We start from the raw sequence: 26,639 nt of genomic DNA, 5'->3' as shown, positions 1-26,639 counted from the left end.
GAATAGTCACATATATCGTATGTATGTACATGCACGTTAAAGTAAAAAAAGACAAAGGCAGAGTCGGCTACTATTTAAATTTGAATCACGGATTTAAAACAATATTTCAGTCTAGAATTCGTCTTTCCGAAGTATTTGTGAGCACAAATAACGCGTAGGTAATATCAAGTAAATTATTCAACAATAATTATTCATTTCTCAATTGTAATTTAATGTAGTCCCTCTAATTTTACTTATAGTAAAATACTGGAATAATTATGTTAGCTGTCATAAAAATATGCATATCTTATTTATCTTATTACAGTCATTCTAAGTTAAATGGTGTTCTACTTGAACAAATATTTTGTAGATTAAAATGGCCAGCATAAGGGTCTGTGAAACATCTAATAAATTCAAAAAAATATTAATGAAAATTAATGTAGTAAAATTACTTAAAATAATATCAATGAAATGTTGGGTACTAGCTGATTTGTGTACCTTTTGGCGTTTAATCAACCCTTATACTTAACATTTTAAACTGTAAGTTTTTGTTAAAGAGTTGTTAATATATGGCCTCGCTTTAAGCTCAGTAAAGAACACAAGCTGATGAATAGTTTTGCGGGAAATGGGACACTTGCTCAAAAGTTTACCTCTTAAAAGATAATTTTTTTATCTGAGATATTTGAATGAATTTAATGAAGTTAAAAAAAAAATGAATAGAGAAATTAAGAAAATTCGTTAATTACTATCAAAATGAATTGCAAGAAGGAATTTTCCGTAGTATTTACTGTGTTTCACACTCCATTATTTTTAATTGTGTAAAATTAAAAATAATATACACGTGACAATTTCCATATTTATCTCCACCAAATTTTTATTCTCACTGCCTTGTTCAAAAATAAGTCCAATTGGGCTTTAGTGCTCCTTCTTCTTCGCTTAGACCGTCCCAAGTCCTAGATTCGATGATTTTATGAGTAAACTCCGACTTTCTTGAGATTTCTTATAAATTTCTTAGACAATCTGTATCTGTAAAATATTGAAACCATGATACATGAAAATATGGAAAAGAATTATATTTGTGGCTTTATTAAAAGGGTATATATTAAATATACAACAGCAATTAACATAGTTTTTTTTCCAGAGGTAATAATTTTTCTAGTTTTAATAGAATTGAATAATAAAAAATATAAATATGTAAAGAAATTAACATCTTTTTCAATAAAATATCACATAAAATAAATTATAAATGCTAGCAAAAAAAATTAAGCTGTAAGTACGTTAAAGTAAGTTTTGACCCCGCAATTTGACCAAATATAATATTTAAAAAACAGTACAAAAAATAAAATAAATAAAGATCAAATATGATAATTACATTTAAAAGAGACTCATGGTTATCTTTGGAAGACAAACAGTTAATATCATATATTTTGAGAAAATGATGAACCATTTTAGATTAAATGTTGCAATAAATGTTGATAAACATACATACATAAAACTCTACAAAAATTGGGTAAAAAAGATTACCAATATTGATATACTGGCCTATTTAATTTGCTTTAAAAGAAAGAAGAAGAAAAGATTAAACCAACAACCGAATTGAAATTAACATTTAATAGACTGAAGATATTAAACAGTAAAATTACAAATTTCAATATATTTTAACTTGTAGTAGTTATTATCAATAGATACAAATCAAGAATATTTTTGGGCTTATTTGAATTGGACACCTTTCATGCAAATAGAAATATAAAACAAAGGACAACGTAGAGAAAACGAACGTTCATTATTGAATTTTACGAACATTTCTACTGAATGCTGTCTTAATTTGGAAAGTGTTGTCGCCAAAGAGTGGTCAACAGCTTCAATGTAAGCTGAAGTCGAACCGCAAAAACAGTAGAAACTTTCCGGACATATAAAGAATATGGTAATTAAATTTTTCTCCAAATTACAATTAATTAAAAGTAATGACTAATAAAATTAAAAAATAAAAATAAAAACTCTGATGACCTATTCTGATATATAAATGTCCGATAAATTAATTCAAAAACTGGTTGGATAAACAAGATCTGAAAATGATAAAAATATTTTTTAATCATGTTCAGCTATATTTAATATTTTATATACTCTATTTCATCTAAAACTTTTTGTTTTATCGAGGGTAAACAAAAATAATGAAAAGAATTAAAATAATCACTCAGATTACTCAATTATTGCTATTATATTAAATACTTTTTCGCTATTTAGTCACCTTCTAATAACCTTCTAGAAATATTCACTTTTGCAATCGAACACAGTAACTTCGGATAAAAATGAAACCAAATCCCATACTCTTTCGGATGATTAGTGACGTTCTAATTGTATCACGATGTACAGCTAGAAACAGACTGCAAAAACAAATAATTGATAAGTAGAAGACTGAATCGACCAAGAGGTAGGATTTAAATCGTGGCGTTTATTTGTCTAGACTCAAGATGTTAAAAGTATGTTAAGAATTACTTATCGTCAAGTGTCGACCTCAAAGTGGTAAGCCTGAGCCATATAAAGTTATGTCAGGTTAAAGAGTCACAAACTGTCTAAAGGCTCTCATTTTATGTGTCTAGTAAAGTTAGCGCATGATTTACCAAATTTATTTTCAAAACACCATCATAAAAGCCCCCTTTGAACATATAAGTAAATCAATGCAAAGCTTTTTATGGCACTTTGAAAGCCCAGCAGCATACTAACACGTTATCGTAAAAGCAAGAAGAGAAAAAATGTCCGATTCATGTTCACCCAAATTTATTTTGTTATTAATAAATAACGCACTGAAATAATTTTGTTTTTAACAATAACGCATTCGTAACAAAGATACCAGAATTCTTATATAGTTAATATAATTACTTCAGAGTTGTATACATTACTTATTAGTAAAGACTTACATTGAAAAGAATCAAAACAATTAAATCTTTGTAAATAATTATTAGTAATTTTCACTATTAATTTTAGAAAGGTTATTTCATTACGACAGGTACATACAGTATGGTTGGTTATAAAAATTAACAAATTGCTTTTTTACATTTATTTAATAAATGTATTCTTTGTAAAATTAATAATAATAAAATTACATTCGCCACACCCTAATTGAATAGTAATAAATTTGATAAAATAAGAACATTTTAACTAAAACAATCCAGAGCATTTCAATGCTATACAATTTAAAATACACTTTTAATAAGGAAGCTTTGGGAAAATAATAATTTAGGAATAATTTCTGGCCTAATAAGTTATGAAGAGTTTCAGAAAAGCCTATGTAAATAAATAAAATCCCAAACATTTTCGATGATACCGTCTAAATTTCATTGCATAAATCATTGAAAAGATTATATCTCATTTTCTTTACTTTTTTTTCTTCAGCTACGCAGCGTTAGAATTAGGTTTAAATGAATTTCTAAAGAGAAGCTGTAATTGTTTTCGTTATTAATTATTAAATCTGTAGATAAATTGGTAACAGATTTTTGATGATCAAGATAAAGTAAAACCAGTAACTTACATTTTCCAATTGCAGCTTAAATGAAACATTTGTCATTTTTGAAATTAGCTTAATACCAAAATAACTTATTACTTAATTAACAGAATTTTCATTTACCTAACAACATTATAAGAAATATAAGACATTAAAAATGTCAGTTGATAATATTTAGTTGATTTACTAGAAAATTGAAGCAATTTACACCAAAATCACAAAATAGCTTTAAAAAATAAAAATTCTGTCTGAAAAAAAAGATACTCCTAGATTTTTGCTTTAAATTAAATTTAAGGCGCGTCAACATGGGTCAACAGAGTCCATGAGTGCTCGCCTACATTTTAAGAGCACTAACGGCCTTTTTTCTTTTTTTTTAAAGATGTGGACACTTCTAACAGTTATTTCAAAATTGTTGATAGAATAATAACATAAGTGGAATAGTGAAGAGTAACCTGATCTTTAGAAATTCCAAACATTAACAATAATTTCTCAAACCTGTACCTTTCAGAAGACAGATGAAGAACTAATCGAAAAATCTCTGAAAGAGAAATAACAAAGAGGACAATGGGACTGCCCACAGAAGCAAGAGAGGCCTCGTGATTAGAACTAATAAATATGAGGACGTGCCTAGCAGGACTCTGGAAAGAAAACTGGGCACAACAAGGAAGATGGTAGACTCCGACTATCAGTTGGATACAGCCGAGGATGGGAAGCTGCAACAAATAGATGAAGCTGTAAAGACTCATTGACAAGGCTAGGATCCACCAAGAGCTGGAGCAACACGAAGAAATGGATGAAAAAATTGGAACTATGGATTCCATCCCCAACTGTATATTTTGTTCATTAAAACCTAAAAGGAAGGTAATAAACTTACACAGTGACAGTGCAACATGGTTGTCACTAATTTGATTTTAAATAAAAGATATCTTTCCTGAAACTCTGAATAATTGTAATCCTTATTCATAGTAACAAATATATAAAGTAATTAACAATAATTATTATTCAAAATTCAACAGATTAGAGTACACATTGTGTCATTTAATAACATATGTATCAACGGCTTCAATCAGATCAGATTATCAAGCAAACCGTTACTAACACATTTTTATCTCCACAAGAGAATGAACTAAATAAGAGATTCTTAACAATTTTAATGGTAACTGAAAACTAGCTATAGTAAACTGAGAATTTAGTTGTGAAATAAATATTGATTATTTTTCTCAAAATTATAGAATTGATATTTAAACACACATTACGATATATTTTTGTATAGGCCTCTAATTGTTCCTCAAAGTGCTGCAGTAATTGAGTAGCAAGAAATATAATACTATTTAATGGATTATCGAAAATAAGGCATTACTTTATTTTTCACGAAGTACTTCATTTAATTCAGTTTATAAAAGAACATTGATAAAATATACATGTTGCAAAATATGCCACTAATTTCAATCTAATTTAATTTTCATCCAAAAATAAAATTTTTGATTTTTATGAAGATGTTACTATATTTTTTCTAATTATTTATTTTTTTTAATTATTAATTTAATGACTTATAATACATGCAAATGCCTTATTATAATTTTATTGGAATGTTATCAGAAACAAATATATTTTCTTGTTATTGTGCACACTTATAAGAATAGCTTATGTGAGAATAGTTTTATCACATTATTGTAGCCATTTAATGATTTTAAAAAATAACAAAATTAGGAGAAAATAAGTCATAAACAATGAATACATCTAAATTTAATCAGATTACTTTAAAAAGTTTTGAAATTATCCAGTAAGATGGCAGTGATGTTTGTGGCATAATCAAAACAATGCACAGCACTACTGAATATAAAATAATATCGATAACGATAATAATAATCATCATCATCATACAAATATTTGTTAATTCGGATTTTAAAACGGATTCATTTGTAGAACATATCACCACCAGCAGTTAAAAATAGCAGTCTTGGCGCTTTTTTCTATTTTTTTTTTTTAAATTTATTTTTCTTTCTTGCATGATTAATAACTGCAATTATTATTAAAAAATAATGCAATTATTATTAAAAAAAATAATAATTGTTCCCAAGTAGAAGCTCCTTAAAGTTCAGCTTTTTTGAAAGAGTTTGGGGGCTAAGAAAGAAATTAGCTAGTTTTCGATAGCAACATTTAAATAAAAAAAAAAAAAAAGTTTAGGTAACTTTAAAAATAAATAAATAAAATTTAATTAAATCACAAAACAAAGTTTTGTTTTGTGTTCAAAAACTGTAATTGATACGTGATTCTGAAGCTGAAGTTTCACGTCATAAATCACCTATGTTAAGATTTACTTGATTTGGATCAACACTTTTTCGTTTCCTTACATTGTTTTTCTCCGCTTGAATCATTTCTTCTGTATTTGCAGTATCTCCTAGAAGTAAACATTTTTAGAGTTAAAATATTAACACTCAATTCTTTTGTTCAGAATTAAATTTGAATAAATCCACAAGAGGAGCTCTCGGTGAGCTCAATATTTTTCATGTGTGTGGTATAAAAGAAGTTTGAATTAATTAACTGCGGGTATAAAAAAGTAACAATAAGCTCTAGCATCTGAAGAAGAATTGTAGGGACAGAGCAAGGTTTCGAAACAGCAGGTGGAGGATTCACGCACTGCATTGCGAAACCAAATGAGCTGCAAACCTACCACTTGTCTCGAAATAAAATCGCCTTCTTCAGCTTGCAACTAAGCAAATAATTTTGTTGGCTCATTTCACTTTCAAAAATTTTAGACCCTAAAAGAAAACTTTTCAGATATTATTCATCGTAGCTGCATGTATTATTTTATTTAATTCTTGTTTTAAGAACGGGCTAGGATATTTCATCCATAATCAAAGGTTGATTAATCAGTTTGTTGCAGACAATCTGACTCAACTACGTTTCTACACTGCACTTGCTGACTGCACTAGGACGAATAAAATCAGCGATATTATATCCAGCAATCAAGTATAAAAATTAAATGTAAGAACTATTAAATAATGTATCTTGAGGAATTAGAAAGAAAAACTAAATAATTACCAGTTCCTTGTTTCGCCCTTAAAGTTTCATGCTGAATTATTAGCTCGCTAGTCAGATATGCTTCCCTTTTAATTTGATCCTTTAATTTTGGAGACACATCAGGAATACACCACTGCACGGCTATCATCACCATTGATACTACATTCTAAAATATAAATTAATAAGAATATTTACTAAAACTGTCAGGTAGGATAAATATATATGGGTTGATAGTCAAAAACTGCACGAAAAAGCAGAATGAGGTGTCGCTCGATTCATGTAGATGTGCTATTTTTTGGAGTCAGGACGCTCAAGGGAGAGGAGTTTGCCCCATGAATGAAAGGCTCCTTTTAAAGCTATTATTACTAGTACCTCTGTAAATCTTCACCCATGTGAATATAAATCAACTATTTGGTACAAATTTCAGTATTCAAAATATATTCATATATATAAAACTAAATACGTAATGGAAAGAGAAAGTCGTGTGTATGTTCATTATATATTTTCTAAAATAGTTCCATTAGTATGCACTGTGCAATTTAAAGTACTATTCGGTAAAAATTCTAGTATACAAGAAAATCCAGCTATATACCTAGTGGTAAGAGAAAGTCGTGTGTGTGTGCTCATAAGATATTTCTTAAAATAGTTCCATTAGAATGTATTGTGTAATTTAAAGTAAGTACTATTCGGTAAAAATTCTAGTATACAATAAAATCCAGCTAATATTACATTGGAAATAAAATTAATATTCTTGGAGCCGAAAATTGCCGTCAAAAACCGATTGCATTCGGCTTGTTAGAGAGAAAAGAGAGGAGAAGTGATGTTAAAAAACACGGCTAAGGATGGATGGGTTAGAGATCCAGTGATTCTTGGAATTCTCTCTGTCTAACCCATCGGTCTTTGGTGGCATAGGTTTGGACTGACTTTACTGCTCTGTAGCGAGTTTATCCGCTATATCTCGGGAACGGGAAATCGTAGAAACTTCAAATTTGATATTTAGTTCATATGTCATCATAGGAAGCGACAATTAATTTTTGGTCAAAATATGTCCACCGAAAGTACCACTTTACTGAATAGATTTTTCACTTTTTTAACTTTTTTTAAAAAAACCACTTCTTAGATTTTCTTCAAAGTTGGTATAATTATAGCTCACTAATAGTTCTACAACTTTTATAGGAAACATTTTTCTGAAATACTTCGATTAAGAGCACTTTTGGGGGAGGGGGTGGTTAGTTAGACCAGTAGAATGCCTGTTCGCTGTTGTATATGGACTTATTTACTATTAAACATTAATTAGGATTTTATATGAAACAAAAACTGATTTTGGTCGTTCAACCTCTAGAACAATCTAGGCCTTTCTTCTCCGCCCAGGTCAACTTCGTTACACTGCTCCCCTCTTAGAACTGTTCGTCCCGAACAGAAGTCTCCTTCGTGATGTAGGGCAGCAATCGGTCCAAGTGTACCACCTTCATCTTGGATCTGGGCGTGCGTTGAATCCGTTACACCAGGTCGTTGAGCCGTGAGACAGTGGTGTAAGATCCTACCCAGCAACTTAGGAGGTTTTCCCTTTTTGCGGACACGCTTGTACGACCAAACTTTCCCACCTCTCTGGAACGTTCTTCCGATGGCCTGCCTGCCATACAAAGTCCTCGTCCGGCCACCCTCCTGTTTCATTCTATCGTGTACCTGTCTACGTGCGGCTCTCCACTTATGGCAAAGGTCCGCAGCACAGCTATCCACGTCCACTTCGTCCGTTCCTAGGCTGCCAATTAAAACGTCACTGGGTCGTCGAAACTCCCAGCCAAACACAATGCTTGCAAGCATTCGCTCTGTGGTCTCTGGAACTGCTGATCGGTTCGCCATCTTTAGGGGAGGCGTATGTTCATCCCAGTCCTCCTGTTAATCTTTCCTCAAAGTCCTCTGATGGCCGCCTAGAGTCCTGTAGCTTCGCTCCACCATGCCGTCAGAGTGAGGGTGTAGCGACGTCGACCTTGTCCTCCTGACGCCGAGGATCTTGTAGCCCTTCGTTGCTGCAGTTGCCGTTGACGCGTCCTGATCTGCCAAGACGTGTGCCTCTGCCCACTTACTGACGTGGTCCATCGCAACCAGATTACAGCGCATTCTTCTTCTGTAATCAGGAGAAGGTCCTGCCATATCGCTGGCTATCCTTTTGAGCGGTAACCCAATCTTGTCCTGCCTCAGGGCGCCATTGGTTTCTCGACTGGTTCCCTTTCTCGCTACCCACTCGGTGCACCGACTAGCCTAGTCTACACCGTTCTCGTGGTAGCCTACCAAAGAGAACCGCCGCCTCTGCTTGGCCCTTGCCCTCTTCACTGCAAAGTGACTCCCGGCGATAGCTCCGTGAATTTCCGCTGATAGCTCCTCTTCCTTTCTCGATGCTAGCAGGATTACCCGTTTCCCCTCTTCTTTGCTGTCCACCCTTTTCCGGGCTAGTTCTTCCTGACATTTGAGCACAGACACAATGTTCTCACCCTGGAGTTGTTCCTCCCTGGTCGCTTCAGTGCTACATTCCACTCCTGGTTTAACAATAGTTCCCTTACCTTGGTCTTGCTCTTCCTGTCCGTTGCAGTTTTCAATTCTTTCTTCTTCCCACGCAGCTTTCTGAACTTCTACATGGCTACGTCCTCGTTTAAACTGGTCACCTTCTAAGTCTGACCTGCTATCTGCATCATCCTTACTTCCTTCATGTTCCTCTTGTACGTTCTTTGCTTCTTGGCCCTTGTTTGGTCCGGCCTTTATTCCTTCAGGTATGTCGTTTACTTTTCTTTTTATTTCACCTTTTATTCCGTCATGGCCTGTTTTCATCTCGTTCCGCCAGTTTCTCATATCTTCTCTCATTTCGTCTTTCCACTTCCTATGATCTTCTTTTATCTCCTTCATCATTGCTATTAACTCTTCCATGCTGGGCTTCTTGGTACTCACGGGCATACAACACTCGTCGGTTTTCTAGAACTTCCAGCAATTTACCCGATCTAATAAAATCAACACTTACTCGTCTAGCAGTTTTACTATATCCCACTTCTGACACCAATGTAATGTTTTTCCCAAAAAAAAAACTTTACTTTCACAACTAATGCCTGCCACTAGTTATTAAATATGTGGGTTTGATTAAATAATAAAACTCGCTAAAGTTGTAAGTAATAACCTGATTTATTCACACATTAACATTAACTAACATTAACATTTACTAGCAACTAACGCTATTCATTACAGTCACCATTTACAACAGTCACAACAGTTTACTGTTACTTATTCACTTCGTAACGCCACAAAACTGTTCCCCGACTGACCACTGGTCCGCACTGCACCGAATTGCACTAGTCTCAGCTGCACTAAAACAGCTCTACTCATCAACTGACTAATTGCCCAACTAGCTACCACTGAAGCACTCCGCAACACTGACTCTCCAAGACTATCACTTCCAAAGTGTCTCCCAAAACTGTCTCTCAAAGACTCACTCAAAACCAACTGATTAAAACTATAAACTCTAATAACTCCTTAAAACTTGCTTAAAAACTGCTTAAAAACTTAATTGAAACTTAATTGAAAACTGACTTCTCCAGCTGTGTCTGCCTCCTTTTTAACTGCGTGCCTCCCTCCAACTGGGACTGCCCTCCTCCAACTCTCTGAGCATAAGTTTCCACGCCCTCCTGATGTTCATTGGCTGGAGAAAACATACTGCCACCACCTCAGCTGTGAGCCGCCTCCTCCCATTCTCTGTCTCTCTCCAACTCCGGCTGTCTCACTCTCACCTGTCAATCACTGGCTGGGAAACACATATGCCACCACCCCAACTGAGGCCTTTCTCTTAGCTGGCTTTTACACAGGTCACTAACTCCTTGAACAATCTAGCCCCTTTCCTTTCTAGTTCATGTATAGACCGGCCCTTTTGTCTACACAGTGGTGGCCTGTTACCGACTTTGGTCGCTTAACCCCTAGAACAATCTAGGCCTTTCTTCTTTGCCACAAGTAGATACCGCCCCTTTTGTTTATGCAGTGGCGGCCTGTTACTGACTTTGGTCGTTCAACCTCTAGAACAATCTAGGCCTTTCTTCTCTGCCCAGGTCAACTTCGTTACAATATTATAAATTATGTATACTTAGAACACTTATTGTAAAATAATTAAGTAATTAATAGCGTACCTGGAAAGCAACAATAAAACCTAGCCTTGCAGCTAAAACATGCCAATACAAGTCGGTTCGTTTATATGGACGAAGACCATCGGGTGGTTCCCTATATGCTGAATACCTATAGCATTATCAGAGATTGTAATAGTTAACTTTACAAAGCCCACTTCACTCGGCTAAACAAATAATTTACCTGCAATAAGAAACATTAAACGTAGGAAACCTTGGTGCAGTGCCACTTGCAAAATCACGGGTATCAAACCAAGCTAAGGAATGTTGTAAGAAATCTTCATCAGAATGAGTTGGAGAAATTGTCATCTTATATACTAGTTTTGGAATAAAGTTTGAGGAAAACGCTATTATAAAAGCCTGAAAGAAATAGTTATAGTTAGTTGAATAGTTATTTTTACAAAATGTATTTATAGAGCATATTTTTTTAATGTATTATATATTATAGCTGCCATTATAAACCTTATATTTTTCAATAAAGAAAACAAAATACTATGATTAACATATTACATTTGAAATAACAGCCAGTCTGCCAAGGACATTGAGTATTCTGAACCAGACACCAATATTTGGAGCTCTTCGAGGTACTGGCCGTCTGTAAAAGGTTAGGAACTTTCTTGCATCCAGTCTCATCTCAAAAATATTGTTAATCATTGCAAAGAGCGGCGCCAGTGGAAAAGCAGATACGAATATAGTGACGAAACCATATTGCATCACTAAATGAAAATATAAAAAAATATTAGAAACATTCACGAATTAATTTTCATAGGTTAAATTTGGGAGGGTAGTCCAAAATGAGACTACTAATAAATAAAATATTAAAAAGATACAAAAATCGCTCATTATGATTGTTTATAATTTCTTAAATGCTTTCGAAATCATTATTTTTGTAGACCGGTAATTACTTTAGAATAAAAAGTAAATACATATTCAAATTTATTCATAGTTATAGTTGATCAAACTGATCTTATTTCGTACAGTTTTTATCTCTTCAAAGCTACATCAAAATAATGTAGTACTATAACACACATAATACCGAACAACTACTAACCCATTTCTAAGTACTCATAGAAAAGACCTCTTGGACCATAATCCAACAGTTTATAATCTTCAGTCCACTGTTTATGTGTTGGATCATCAATTGCTGTATCAGAATCTGATTTTTTTTCTAGACCAGCCTTTATGCTAAGTGAATTCAACCATTTGTATACTAAGCTGAAAAAGAAAAAAATAGTGTTCTTGGATTTTAAGCTTCTTCAGAAAAAAATAAACTTTTAAAAAAAGGAAAGTAAAAAAGAAACCTGACTACAATAGAAATTAACTAGGAACTAGCTCTGAAAATTAGAAGCTGTTGTAGCGTGTCTACATACAGCCGTCAGTGTTAAAGGTGATTAATGAGCTGTTTAGTAATTAATATCGTCAGTTTCAGATGTTATTGATGATATTAATAGGAAAGCGATGCAGAACTTGGTGATAGTAAAAATATAGTAATAGGCAATTTTATTCTGTTTTAACCAGAAAGGTGTACAGAAGGAGTTGCATAAACAAAACGTTTTAGGAACAAATATTAAAAGATACAAATTGAACAGAATTTAAACAAAAAATAATAATAAAATAATAAATCACATAATGTAAAATAATCATACTAAATGAGAGATAAACTTCTAAATGAAATTATAACTTGAATATTTTATTACATTATAACTTATATCAGTCATTAAGCATAGAAGAGCGCAACATTACTACGTTTATGGTATAATTGTAAATATCAAGTCAGTCAGACTTCGATTGCAGTGACAGTAAATTAAATAGTTGTTCCTCTCTACTAATAGAGCTTGCAATAGAAAATTGGGATAGATATTTTAAACTAATACATTCATAAATCGGACAGGTAATAAATAAACGTAATAAATCTTCATTTTTATGGAGATTACAAAGAATACAGAGCTGGTTAAGATGTATTAAGTAGGCTATTGCTTTTTGAAGGATTTTAATGGAGAAATTACTGCATGGTAATAAAAATATAAATAAATACATATATGAACTCACGGTAGCGTCATTTCTATAACTCCATTGACTGCCTGTTGCCCAATCATAATAATCGCCAATTGAATACAAAGTTCCATTAGGCATCCTCCTGGATTACACTGCAAAATAAAAAAATCCACAAACTATCAAGAATAGCCAAAACAAAAAAGTTGAGGAAACTTGGAAGTTCAATTGCATTTGAAAATCTACTCGTGAAATGAATTAGAAAAATTGACTCAAATTACAACAATTTAGAAATGATTTTCATTCAGTAAAATTAATAAATTAATACCTACTTCTTCTTGTCTTAAACCAAAAATTCTGTTATATTTCGCTGGATATCCAACAAATTTGCCTTTAAGAAAAGCAATGTACATAATAGAAGTATAATAATTGACGAACTGAAATAAATAAATCTTAACCGTTAGTGATTCATCGAATTCTGTCTGTGTTCTTAAAAGTTCCAATTCTGTAAGAAAAACAGCAATTTTGTCATAAACCTGGAAAAAATCATTTTAAATTTACATTCAGGTTTTTGATATGAATCACATATTATATTATCATTATTACATACGAAATTTAAAATGATAATAAAGACAAGATTGATCATAGCTGCAGTAGCTGGAATAATGAACATAGCGTAATTGGCTGACCACTGCTTATCTTCCACCAAGCTTACTGACGCTAATACAGACATTCTGTATAGTACAACGCCAAAAACAGCAGCCACGGCTACTAATACCTGCAAAATGAACAACATTTTCTGGCATTTTGTTTTACTGAATACAAAATAAACAAGTAATTATGTTTATGGATAAAATATATTATAATTATTAAAAAATCAAAAACAATTTTAAGCAATTCGTAGAAGAAACAATGAACATTAATTATATTTTACTCATTTGAGTCTCAATGAGAAACAGAAGGCATGACCTAGGCTTTCCATAGATCTGCACTTGAGACTCATCATATCAGTTACTTATTTAAATTCAAACATTAAAACTGCTAATATAAAAAAAAAAATAAAACAGTTCTATACTAATCAGAGCGAAATGCTAGTCCCTATTGCCTACAAAAGGTAAGAATGAATAAATGGATAATTCTTTTTCATAAATATTAAGAAACTTCTTTATCTTTCTAAGGTAAAACTTGGACCCTAGAGCTGCCTCTAAAGTGAAGATTTCATTAGAAAGGACGTTCTTTGGCGAAGTATAGTGTTTGATAATGTGTCAAACAAGACTCCTTAGGCAGCTGTATTTAAGAAAACCAGTAGGGAGAAAAGCTAGGAAGTGTTTCTATGAAATGAAAGTGTACAAGCTTCTGATCACTTTATAGAAGCAGATTAAGAGATCATCTACGGGAGAGGCAAGAGAACGCAGTCGTAGAAGGTAAAAGGAGGAGAGAAGGCAGACAAATGGATAATTCCTAAGAAAGAGAAATAATATTCAGATAAAGGCAAAGATGCTTTTGGAGATGACGTTTGAAACACCATAAACAGCAGCTGGGATAAAAGAAAGGATCAATTTTAAAAATGGTTAAGATAAAGAGAAAATTTCCTTACCAATAGAAATACGACAGAGAAACTCAACATCACTGCGGGAAGACGTACACTCCAAAATGGTACATAAGGTTCTTTAGCACCGGTCACAACATTAGTTTTATATTTAGATTTTTTATTTGTTGATAATCTAGCTAAATACTGAGGTCTTGGTGGTTCACTTTGTAAGCAAAAATCTGTGAGACCCCAACGATGAGCTATTGATGCTGAATATCTCTTCCATAATTCCAAGAATAGAGTGGCTGCAAATTAAATTATCATTTTAAATACGTTTAGAATACTTATTGAAATACATAATACTATTTTGTAATTAACTTCAAATATTAATTACCCCAAAAAGACATGAAAACTGCAAACACTATTGTAGCTGGATTATCAAAGAGATAAGTAAAACGTGCATAAGTACACGTGTCAGATAATTTCCAATAATCACAAGTACGATCACATAAAGGACACATTGTTATATTCAGACTCTCGTTGCATATATCATCACTGTAAAGAATTAAATTTAAATATTAGCCATTTAAACTTATGAATATATTATTTTCTATGGTAAGTAAACTTACGTCAATGTGTCGGAAAAAACAGTAAAACATCCATATAGGAAACACAACAATCCTACAATAGATGCTGGCACTAACATATGTGTATAAAATCCTAACCACGCAAAATACAAAGCAAATTTTACACCAAAATATTCTCTAATTTGATCAATAGGCTGATACATTGCCCATCGATTAACTTGTCCCCATTCTCTTAAAAGCAATCCTCTTAGGCACGTAGGATCTGTATAAAAACCCTGGAAAAATTTCATTTATTATTTTAAAATTCCATTTTCTTTTCTTTTTTTTTTTTAGTTTCACACACTAAAAGTAGAACTCACATCATGTAAAGGATAAGCTGCTTTATAAACACCGTCTGATATTAATTTCTGTATTCCAACATCCGATACAGAACCTGTTTCTAAACTAAAACTAGTTCTTTCCAATATAAAATCAACAACTATAGTCTTAATCTGAGGAGAAAAGAAATTTTCACTATTTTCAGCGAATCTAAAAAAAATAATCATAACATTCAAATATTAATATTTTATAAAAATAGAGGCGATTTCTTTCAATTTATAAAAAGCAAACTAATTACTGAAAAATGTAATACAACAATAGAGAGCAAGCCAAAAAAGAAGGTATTCTCTGAGCGATATAGTTTAATTTTTTAAACCTATTTTTAGAACATTTATTTTCTCACTTGCAGTGTTTAGGAATAAGGATTTAGTAGAGCAAGTATACTCAGGTATTGACGGCAGATAAATTACTATGAATTACGAACGCTTTTCTCAGTGAGTTTTTCTTGATAACCTGAAGAGACGACGAAATGTTCCTGAAGGAATTCACCCTTTTATTTCTCCCTTTAATCGAAGCAGTTAAAAGCGTATATTTAATACAATCTAATGGCTTATTCCAAGAGATTATTGTCCTATTTTTGAGCACTCAGAATTTCACTTACAATAATTTACCAATTTTTTTTCAATTTTATTTTTAAGAAGTGAGTGGCAGTTGTTATCTCAATTGCCATTCGTCACCAGAAATATTGCCTAAATCAGCAGTTGACAGATTTAAAAATAATGATGCGCAAAACCAGTGGCATCCCTCTGGTGTGTATTCGGAAGCCATCACACTAAAAGAGGGAACGCAAGTCATTCGGTTGTTTTGAATTATTTTACAATGAAAATATAAAACATGATATCTGCTTTTTGTTCCATCCATTTTCTATTTCCAGACTTGTAACGAGAGAACAGTGTATTGATAAAGGCTAAGGAAACATTTGCCGGCTGAGTATTGTTAATAACCTATAAGTAACTGTATTTATGAGGTAATACACGCTATTTCATATTCATATGAAATGCAAACTTACCCAAAATAAAAACCTCCAACGAAATCTCTAAAATAGATTTTTATCATGGTGATTGACATTGTCATTTGTTTAATTTAAAGTGAATATGTTCTTTTTTCTTGGTTCTATCTTACTTATATATAGCTTGCTATAGCTTTAACAAGTAAGAAACTTATGAAATCATTCACCAAACAAAAAATTCTTATATAAGGTTATCTTCTAGTAATTCACTACCGTTCTAATTATAAAAATATTCCCAATCCCAAAACTTTAGTTTTTTTTTAATGCTAACAATCTAAAATGTTCATATAGTAGCTTTTTATAAGATGGAAAAAAGTTGGACCGAAGAAAAAATATCTTCCTTAAATGCTAAAATCAATTTAGTTTGAATAAGAATTACAAATAAACTTACAAATAGCTTTTGTGTCTACTATATTCCGCGGTTAGGCGAAATTTTAACGGAGGAAATACAGAGGTATCCAGTCTTACGCATGACATAAGTTTGGAAAAGAAACTTTTTACTTCAGTCATAATATCATAATCACTTCTAAATAATTCTTCTTGTCCTGGAACCTGTAAGTAATAAATTTCTATTTTATTAAAAAATCAAAATAAAAAAGTTCTACGAAACAATACTTATTAAAACTTATACTACCTCTTTCATTGGCATTCTCAACTTGAGTATTTCACAATATCTTTTTAAAACTTCTACCGGCGCATGTAGTTTAACGACATGTAATCTGTCCATACTATCTCTTTCCAACAATAATCCTTCTTCTTCCAAACGTTTTTCAAATGCTTCACGTTTTAATTGAAGTTCTGCATGATTTGGTCCTTTACCTTCCAGCCAAGCTAGCACAAAATCAACCGTGCGGATGTTGTCACGAAACATTGTTGACTTAATCTAAAAAATAAAAATAAAATCAAAATAAATAAATAAAAATCACTGACCAAGCTGAAACGAGAACTGATTTATTTAAGCGAAATTTTGGGAGGGAGGATGTAAAAATTTGGATTGTGTAAAGAGGAATAACTTTTAGTTTTTACTTTTAACACCACCATCACTTTACCTTTTTATTTTTTTATTATTTTTTGGGATAAATTCAAATTCTTTGAGTGTTAGGTTTTGCCCCCATCAGAGAAGACTGATACAATCAGATTTTCTCCTCAACAAAGCTGTTCTCACTAAATGCTACTAGGAACTACGTAATTCTCTTTCTTCCATCTCTAAACACCTGTATGAATCATGGTGAAACAAAACAGCAAAAGCAATGGCATCAAAACAATGGGTGGAGCCGGTAACTCAGAGCAAAGAAATAAAATAAAATAAAAATAAATAAATAAAAAACAAAAATAAAGTCAATTTAATTTGGGGGAAAGATTGGTTGGCCAATTGTTCAGGGATGAGAAGGCACCTTTCTTTTATTGATAACCTTCACAAAATGAAACCTTACTGGCAAGTCTTTTGGCACAACAGAATGAACGATAATAATTTTGAGGAGCCTTGATTGTAAAATGGGATGAGGGGGGGGGAGAAATCTTTTATTGGAACAATGCAAATCGTCGGCAAGGTGATGTGATCCCTCTGATTTCCACCCCTTCACAAATCAAAAGAAACTTGAGGCTGAAACGATATGTCCTAAAAAGAAGAAATGGTAACGGTCATAAATGATTATTGTGCCCACCTTCTAGGATACTATTTCAGGAATAGGATTTACTCTTTGGTAAACTTTGAACTTTTTTTTAATTGAAAGTGAAATTAAATTTTATGCAGCAGTTTTGTGCTAAATGTTTAACTTGCACACACAATGCATTTTATCAAAAAAATGAAAAAAGGAATATCATCTGGTCCCACTTTCTAGAAGCTTTTAATTATAAAAATCAGCATAGCTAATAAATTCAATTGAAGAAATTCATAATTAATTTATAGAAGAAGTTATGGTTCATAATTTCCAGTAAATCAGATTGCTCACACAATACACAATGACGTAAACATGAAACTGTCTTACGAAAGTGTAACTCTTAACCGTAACATGTAGTGTGATGAAAGTTAGGCGTTGAGAAATTTATTAATTTTTTTATTCTTCACTACGAAGAAAAAGTATTTTTTCTTTTTTTAATGGCGTTATTATTTAAAACAATAAAAAGATAAGAACCTTGCGCTTATCTCTGTGATAGGTGTTCGGGTCACGGTTTGCGTTATAGATCATCTCATTTGTTTTTCAAACAAAAATGAAACATTATATGAGTAAGTTCTTATTATTACAACAATACTAATTGCTTTTGGGTGTAATTCTAACTAAGAATTACAAGATAACAAAACAATCATAGTCTCCAAAATATTTTATTTCTGTTCTAATTGATAAAAGGAAGGTAACGTTTCGGCTGATAGCTACTCCTCTACAGACCTTTTATTCATTAAAACCAAATTTGGATGTATGTTTTAAAATTTGGAAAAATTATCGATTGTTGAAAATTGTTTCATCTAAAAGTTGGTAAAATCATTTCTTAATTAAATTTAAATTTTAAAAAACACTTTCTTTAAAAATTATATGGTAGATGTTTATGTAAACCTCAGGTTACATTTCTTTTAAATTAGTTTAGTATCTTGTTAAATCGATTATTTGGAAACTAAAAAGGAGAGATGCACCATATTCAAATAGTCTATAAAAAGGGAAGGCTAGAAACAATAATAATTTACACTTGTTTTAAGCCTAGAATTTTAAATATTCGTTGGACTAGCATACGTTTCTATTATTTATTAGTCTTTGACAAGACTTGTTTGAACACAAACCTCATTAATGTGAATATTATGAAATGAGTATATAATGTAATTAATGTGTATATAATGAAAAAAATAACGGAAAAGCTCTTTTTGAGATAACCGTGTTAAACTGAAAGTTATGGCATTAACAAGATTATAAACGAAACTGTGATTTCAGATCCCTTCTTTTTTAATTATTCTATCCCCTCTTCCTGAATGATTTTCAATTCTTGTGAAGACATTCAGCATAATTTTTGCTGATCTGTTTCAATTGTTATTTTTCCTATTCAGTTAATTTTCATTACAATTTGTTTTTATTATTATTAAATAAATTAAAAAATTTCAGCTTCTTACTTCGGTCAATAAGCTTTGCAATAGTTTCTGGTTAAAACAAAAAACAAATTATATAGACATTTATTTGGAATCTGCTAATTGGGAACTGCTAAATTTGGTTTAAATTGCACATGGAGCGGGATGCTGTCAAATTCAAATATACCTCTAGACTCTAAGTTCAAGATTTTTTATGCCACTTCTAGAGCCGTTATGTGCCACACAGCCCAGATCTGGGGGTTTAACCGATATGAAACTGTTGAGAAACTTCAGACGTTTTTCCTCAAAAAGTTATTCTCTTTACCTCCCAATACGCCTATGTGCTAAATTTAGAGTATGTTTATCTACACTCTGAAGTTACATTTCAATTATATTTTAAAGCTATTTAAGTTGCCAGAATGTAGATTGCCTAGAATAATAGCCGCGAAAGTAATCTCTAAATTTTTTTATTGATTTAATGATTGGAAGCTATTGTGTGCACAGTTTCAATTTCCTGCGGTAAATCTTGATTCTAACTGTTTGGAGGTTTGGCAGTCAAGTTTAAATAGTTTAATTTCTCAAACTGAACGAAATGATAAATTACGTGCTGAATGTAAAGCCGCGAATCATCATAAGCTGTACATCATAGGTTTTATTCGAAGTTTGAGCTATGACTGTAATTATATCAGCACACTTTCATTTAGTGATGCAAAGCTCATTTTAAAGGCCAGATGTGAAGCGCTAAACTTAAAATATAAACATTTTAATAGTGACGATTGTCAGCTTTACTCCATGTGCAATTTGCGAGAAATTGAGAATATTATGCACTTTATCGCAGTCTGCCCTATTTTGTCTTCTTAAAGACTTAAATATTTTAATAGAAAGGTATTCACAGAAGTAGAACTTTGTGAGTACTTGAACGGAAACAACTGGAATAATCTGTGTTCATTTCTAAGAGATGCATCCAGATATAGAACTTGGCTATTAGAACAATGGGATTATTAACCTCTTTTCTTTTCATTAAGTTAAAAGGAAAATTATTTTAATTTTTGCTATTTTTTGGTAAAATCTTTTTAAAAAATTTAATTTGGCAAAATTTTAATTTTGTGTTTCTTCATTTATACTACATTATATTTGTTAGTTATAAAATTTACTTTTACAATAGTTCAAAAAGAATTTTAAGTTTTTAATTTAAACATTATAATTTTTTGGTTAAAATTTTTAATTTTATTACAACTCATGCAGACGGAGTAAAATCCATGCATTATTTGTGTTTTGTTTTTATGTTTTATATTACTGTATTATCTTTTAAATTAATAATCATTTTATTATTATTATAGATATTTATTTAGAATTGGACCCAGGTCTCCAGCGTTTTAAGGTGAGGACATAACCACTGAACCAATATATTCCCATCATGCGTCGCTTACCTTTAATTAAAACAGGTAACCATAAGAATTTGGATGAAGAAATTTCCTATAAATAAAAGACAGTTTTTCACCAAATACAGAGAAAAAACAGGCACAAGATACTAATTAAATAAAACCACTGAAAGAAAATCTTGTAGCTTGAATATTTGAAACACATTTCTACAAAACTGTAGGATTTGCTAATTTCTACAGCTTTCCTTTTGATTAAAACAAAAAAAGTGAAAATACCTTAACAAATATTGCAAATTAATTAAAAATAATAATCAGTTTATTGCATATATAGATAGCATGCTATCTACACATTACACAGATCCTCTTTAAAAGAAAGTGTGTAAACAGTTTATAAAATATGAAATATTAAAATTAATTAAATTTAATAAATGTTAGTTTACCAGAATAATGTATTTTTCTATTAAAATTATTAAGATTAGTTCTAAATGAATAAGTCTGGTAAAAATTTATGATAAAATAGGTTTACAATTTAAATTTACATAATTTAAATCTCCCGAATGATTTTAATTGAGTGTAATCACTGTTTGCTTGCTTATATTTTGATTAAGCTCAAAATTATATCTATGTACAAACAAGAAAAATAAAGGTGACATAATACATTTTCAACACCGAATTTATTTTAAATACAATTTCCTTGTAAAACTGAATCAAAAGGTTTACGAGAGAATAAATGTGGTTAAGCTCCAATACTTTCATAATGGAGTACTGAATGCGTCCAACTATTTCCAAGTAGGAATTTTCTGAAAAGTGTCTTTAATTTTCAGCAATTTGCCAAAATAGAACGATATCTCTTAGGATCTGAACTACACACAGCAAAAAAATTACAAGAGCCACTGGAAGAAGCCCACAGTACTACCTGTTTAGAAGAATAAGGCTGACAACACTTATTAGTGCAGAGAGGAGTGTTAGTAGTGATGGGGAAAAGAAGTTATGCCAATTTATGAGATAAATTTTTACAGAAGGCAAAATTTATTAAAACTGTACAATAATTAAAAAAAAAAAAAAAATTAAAACAGAAAAATTTGAAATTCTTTTTGATTGCGAGCTCAGTACCTCGTATTGCCACCGTGAGTTTGAATAACAGCATGCATACGTCTTGGCATGCTCATTATTAGGCGTCTGATGATTTGTTGTGGAATTCTTTCCCATTCTTCTCTTAGGACTTGTTCCAACTCTCGTAATGTTCGTGGTAGATCTCAAGACCATTGCGAATGTTTTTCTCCAGCTGGTCCCATAATCCGGGCTACAAGCTGGCCAGTAGAGAGTCTGAATGTTATTGGCATTTATGAACTCAAGTACCACAATTGCAGTATAAGGGCGGGCTTTAACATGCATGAAAATGAATTGATCTCCACCAGTAAGTGCTCTTCTGCGGACTTGGATTCGTAACACTTCATTGATGTACCACTTAGCTGTCAAACTTCCATTCGCGAACACAACCAAGTCACTTCTGTCGGTGAAGTGAAATTCCTACTCAAACCAAAATTGATTCGCCGCCAAATTGAGTGCCGACGTTGGTTGTAGTGCACAAGGGAGAAAACGATCGTTTTCTCGTCTCCATACTTTCATTCGTCCATTATTTCTGAACAGAGTAAATTTAGACTCATCAGAGAAGAAAACTTTCCTCCATTGCCCGATGTGCCAATTGCGATCGTCCCTGGCAAACAGATGTCTGGCGATTTTGTGCCTTCTAGTCAACCGTGGCACTTTTATCGGGTACCTGGAACGCAGGCGGACACCTTTCCTCAACCGATTACAAACGGTTTGAGCAGAAATCACGGTTCCTGTTGCACGCCTGAGTGTGTATTTTGGATAGCAAGTGAAGTGGTTAGGCGATTTCTGAGGGCATGAATCGGTCCTCATTTAATGAAGTTAATCTTGGCCGACCCTGCACTGGTCGTCTTGTGAATCCTCCTATCACCTAGTATCTTTCCCTGGATTAAAGAATGACTCACTCCCAATCGCTGGCCCACTTCCCGCACTCCTAGGCCTTCCTCGATTAATGTTACAGCCCAACAAACGTCAAATTCGGAAAGATGCCGCCTTAAACCTTGCAGGGGATCCATAACTCATAAAACAATAGCAAACACCAGTAAAAACTGCATGACTGTTAAAAACTGATAGAGATAGTGCAGAAATTGCACCATATCGGTCCGTATGAACAATATTCAAGATAACAAGAAGAAAAAATGGCAAAAGAAAACAATATAGCCACTTGAGACAAGTCTGAGGGTTTATCTTAATCCTAACCACAATTATATCTCTTCAAAACATGTTCTAGAGTGCACTCATTTACTTGAAAGTACGACAATACTAAGTGGCCCTTTAATTTTTTTTTGCCGTGTGTACTTCGGCTTGAGTTTCGGCCTATGCTTTGTGGAACAAGAGAAAAAATCCTAATTCAAACAAAAACATCTAGTTAAATATGAATTTAAATATAAAAAACGAATGAATGTAAATAATATCATTAGCACTTAAATGATTAAAAATATCCTTCTTATCAGTTAATTTCGATTCAATTGTTTGACAAGCAATAAGATTATTTTGTACAACACATAGTAAGGATAAAATGTTATTTATTTATTATACTTATTAAAAACCTCGAACAGCCCTATTACAGAAAGAAAAGATAAATTTATGTTTGATTTAAATTACTCATTATAAACTTTTGTTGACTGTGTCCCAACCACATATCAAATTTTTCGTTTATGGCTTACACGCTATTGACCACACACTACGTCGAGAAAATTATTATTAAAAATCACTTTTTGGGCTAAAGAGAACAAAACTCCATTAAAAACTCGAAATCGAAAATTGAACCATCGAACACTTGCACTCACACCCAGTATAGTAAAATTAATACAGTCACCGGACTTCAATTCTTAACTTTTGAGTAACCCAAACTAAAAAGAAACAAGCGCCAAACTTTAGTATACAGGTTAAAAAAATTAATATTTAAAATGTACTGGAATAAAGAGGTAGAAACAAAATCTTTTCTTATGAGAAATTGGTAGAAGATTTGAAAGGAATGAAATGAAGCGCTTACAATACTGTAATCGATGGGCCTCTAATTAATCACAACACAGAACTTTAGTTTTCGCTTCTTTACTCTCCTAAACCGGGGCTTCTGCTTCTTCTTTAAGCTCTTACTCTTCCTTCTTTACCATTCCATGTGATTCTTCTTCCTATTTTTCTATCAGCAATTATTTTTATCAAATTCTTCCACGAGGTCAGCCTAGTCACTTTCAATAGCACTGAGTGCACTCAGGCAACATGTTTTAGGACCGCTTTCAGCTTGTGAAGTACTTGCTTTAACCTACTTTTATTATATCTAGAAGTTTTGCCATCTAATTGCAACAGTACCTTTGTAAGTTGGTAACAATTTGTGCCTTAATTTTCATGTGTAAAAACTATCATCTAATTTCTTCCAGCTGTTGAAGTAAGAAGAATGATTGCGTTCTACTTACAGAGTTATTCCATTTTGTAGCCACTTCTTCTGCCTTTGAAATACCCAATACGCAATGCTACTTTAAAATAATTCGAAAAATTCGGATAAATCTGATTCTGTCAAATTTGGTAAGCAGCTCAAATGGCACACTCATTCAGTCATTCTAGTGCCACATAGCTTCATTTTCACTCAACTTAATTCAAATTAAACCATAACAAAAAAATAAAAAATTTCTACTAACAAGTTTACAATAAGTAAATCCGTAACACAAAACAGCACAATAGAAAAATAGCACCACGATTACAGTTTAACACAATTTATTTTATCCCACTTCTATTAGGTCAAGCTAGATGTCTCAACATAAATAATCACTTTTAATCTTTAAACAAATAACTCTTTGTTGTGATATTGGCCATACCCTTTCACAGCTTACTATAAAGGCTCGATATCTCTAGCAAATTCCTAATAAAAGACAATTACCTCTCACTGCCTTCTTATAATCAGAGCTTACATACCACATAGATTGTACACTGTGAAGGGACTGGTTATAAGCCCAATATTTCGCGACCTAAACTATCTACTACCGCTCCCAAAAGTGTTGTTTTTAGTAAACTTGTGAACTATGTAACATAAACATTACGAGTATAATGTATTTAAAAGTAAAGTTAATATTAATCTCACTCTAGTAAACTTATTATTATTTTTTTTTTTGCCGGCGCATCGACGTCTATGGCCATTAGCGCCTAGTAAACTTATTAAATTCAAAAAATCCAACCTGAAAAAGTTTCACTTATTAGGATGTCTATTAGTTTCTCTAACATTCTATCATAATAATAACATTAATTTAAAAAATATCTGCTAAGCAAAAATTATAAACGCCTGGAATTGAAGATTAGAAACAAACGAGCTTAAAGCTTAATTTCCTTTAATATTTTTGTTGTTTTTTACATCCATTAAATTTTCTAGATATTTTTTTTGGTAATAGATATGATGATTACATTTATAGTTAAATTCAAATTTTAAGGATAACACGGTCACATATATATAATTATTATTATTTTCTCTTATTAGTTTAAATTAAAGGCTTATCAACACCAGATTATTCATTCATTCATTAGTACACATCTTCAGTGCAATAATATAGGTCTCCAGGCAATAAGTTGTAGAGGCCCCTAGGAAGATAAATTAAATTTCTTGGATAAAACCCGTTAAATATTGTTATAAAATATGTACCTTAAAATGAAGTGAATATTGTCAAGGAAATGTATTTAATAATACAGAAGAAGAAAAAAACTTGAACGTGACAGGTCAATATGTTAAACAAAACAGTATCCTAATGCGCAATGCAATGATGAAACTATTATTTAAGCTTTTAAGAGTTGAATGCAAAGTAATAAACAAATTTTACAAATGTTAGAATTAACTGGACGTTTATTTCTTTAGCAAAAATGAAGACAAAAATATTAAGCCATTCCAAGAAATTAACAATAAGAACTTTTCATTATTATTTTTAAATAATAGACTTGTACTATCTGTGACCCTTTTGTACCTGATTCAAAAGGAACAAACCAAGGATAAACGTTCCAAAAAATATCTTCAAGAAACAAAATCTTTTAAAAAATAATTCATTTTAAAACCTACAAATTCCTAGAAGTTAGATGGCAAAAAAAACGACTTACCAAGACCTGGTACACCAAAAATTTAATGTAACAAATTTACATGTTGAAAAATATCCTAAATCACATTTTAAAAAAATGTTGGCCTACGCAGCTGACAAGGTAAAGGATAAACTGAATTGAATTTTTCTGTTCTACCTTTCACAAATCTTGCTCAAACCATGGATTGGGTAAACTAAAAATTGATTTGATACAGACACACTGTTCTAGTGCAAACATTAAAGTAGGTAGGCTGTACTAGTTGAATACAACTTTATTTTGGTCTGTCTAAAATTAGATACACATGGAAAAACAAGTAACCAATAGAAAATTCGGGAAACTATCTTAGCTATTGGATTTTTATTAGTATCAATAAATAAATGGTATATGTTTTAAACTATAAACATCTTAAATTAAAAATTAATTATTTTTAAAAAACTGAAAAATTACCTCTGGACTTGTGCAATTTCGTTCCAATTTATCTGCAAATAAGCTAGTTTCTTCAGCCATCGCTTCTTCAAAATCAGGAGCACTATGATAAATCGTAAATCTTGATAATCTAACCGAATCTTCGTTTTCATGTCCTATAGAATTGTTCGGTGTAACGGCTTCACTAAAAATTTCCTCTTGTGAGCTCTCCATTAGCTGAAAATAAAACACATTTTTGTTTCCATTTCTCAACTATAACATTCAATTAAACATCAAAAATTTTAGATGAATATTTTATATAGTCTAGTACGGTTAGTCAGTTGTATGAGATGAATTGGTGAGATTTATTTTCAAGGATGACTCATCAAGGCTTTTCCTTGAACCAGTACTACATCATCATTAAAGAGAAACAGGTTTTGATCAGATCCTGAAACATAAAATTGTTTTGTGTAAC

The 26,639-nt window shown here is 31.8% G+C and overlaps 1 protein-coding gene across 3 annotated transcripts; it reads right to left on the bottom strand.

Moving 5' to 3' along the window:
• Nucleotides 1–827: 827 nt before the first annotated feature.
• On the bottom strand, nucleotides 828–26,612 carry LOC141456893 (anoctamin-1-like). 3 transcript variants are annotated; one of them, XM_074133262.1, is made up of 18 exons: nucleotides 26,496–26,612; nucleotides 26,207–26,401; nucleotides 16,794–17,042; nucleotides 16,551–16,711; nucleotides 15,132–15,300; nucleotides 14,815–15,047; nucleotides 14,580–14,740; nucleotides 14,252–14,490; nucleotides 13,265–13,432; nucleotides 12,987–13,190; nucleotides 12,712–12,809; nucleotides 11,714–11,877; nucleotides 11,173–11,378; nucleotides 10,847–11,022; nucleotides 10,669–10,774; nucleotides 6,527–6,671; nucleotides 5,836–5,882; nucleotides 828–1,005 (listed from the first exon to the last, which is right to left on the bottom strand). In XM_074133262.1, exons 2-18 carry the CDS (start codon nucleotides 26,396–26,398, stop codon nucleotides 991–993), a joined length of 2,733 nt encoding a protein of 910 aa, XP_073989363.1. In that variant the 5' UTR covers nucleotides 26,399–26,401; nucleotides 26,496–26,612; the 3' UTR covers nucleotides 828–990. The 3 variants fall into 3 exon arrangements, with proteins under 3 accessions (XP_073989363.1, XP_073989362.1, XP_073989364.1); XM_074133261.1 differs by lacking the exon at nucleotides 828–1,005 and having other exon boundaries at nucleotides 1,106–5,882; XM_074133263.1 differs by lacking the exons at nucleotides 828–1,005; nucleotides 26,207–26,401; nucleotides 26,496–26,612 and adding an exon at nucleotides 17,209–17,582 and having other exon boundaries at nucleotides 1,106–5,882.
• Nucleotides 26,613–26,639: the final 27 nt, after the last annotated feature.

Source organism: Rhodnius prolixus, unplaced genomic scaffold, assembly GCF_049639745.1.
Source record: "Rhodnius prolixus isolate KJV_2025 unplaced genomic scaffold, Rpr scaffold_10, whole genome shotgun sequence".
In the NCBI taxonomy this organism is placed as follows: Eukaryota; Metazoa; Arthropoda; class Insecta; order Hemiptera; family Reduviidae; genus Rhodnius; species Rhodnius prolixus.
This window is presented reverse-complemented; position numbering and strand designations above follow the sequence as displayed.

Bases quoted from the DNA above. Each gene is read 5' to 3' on its own strand.
- LOC141456893 (XM_074133261.1), bottom strand. From the start codon at position 26,398: ATGGAGAGCTCACAAGAGGAAATTTTTAGTGAAGCCGTTACACCGAAC. The intron at 11,878-12,711 runs GTGAGTTCATAT...TTTCTTTTTCAG, and splicing joins GTTATAGAAATGACGCTACC to CTTAGTATACAAATGGTTGA. The intron at 5,883-6,526 runs GTAATTATTTAG...GTTTACTTCTAG, and splicing joins AAGGGCGAAACAAGGAACTG to GAGATACTGCAAATACAGAA.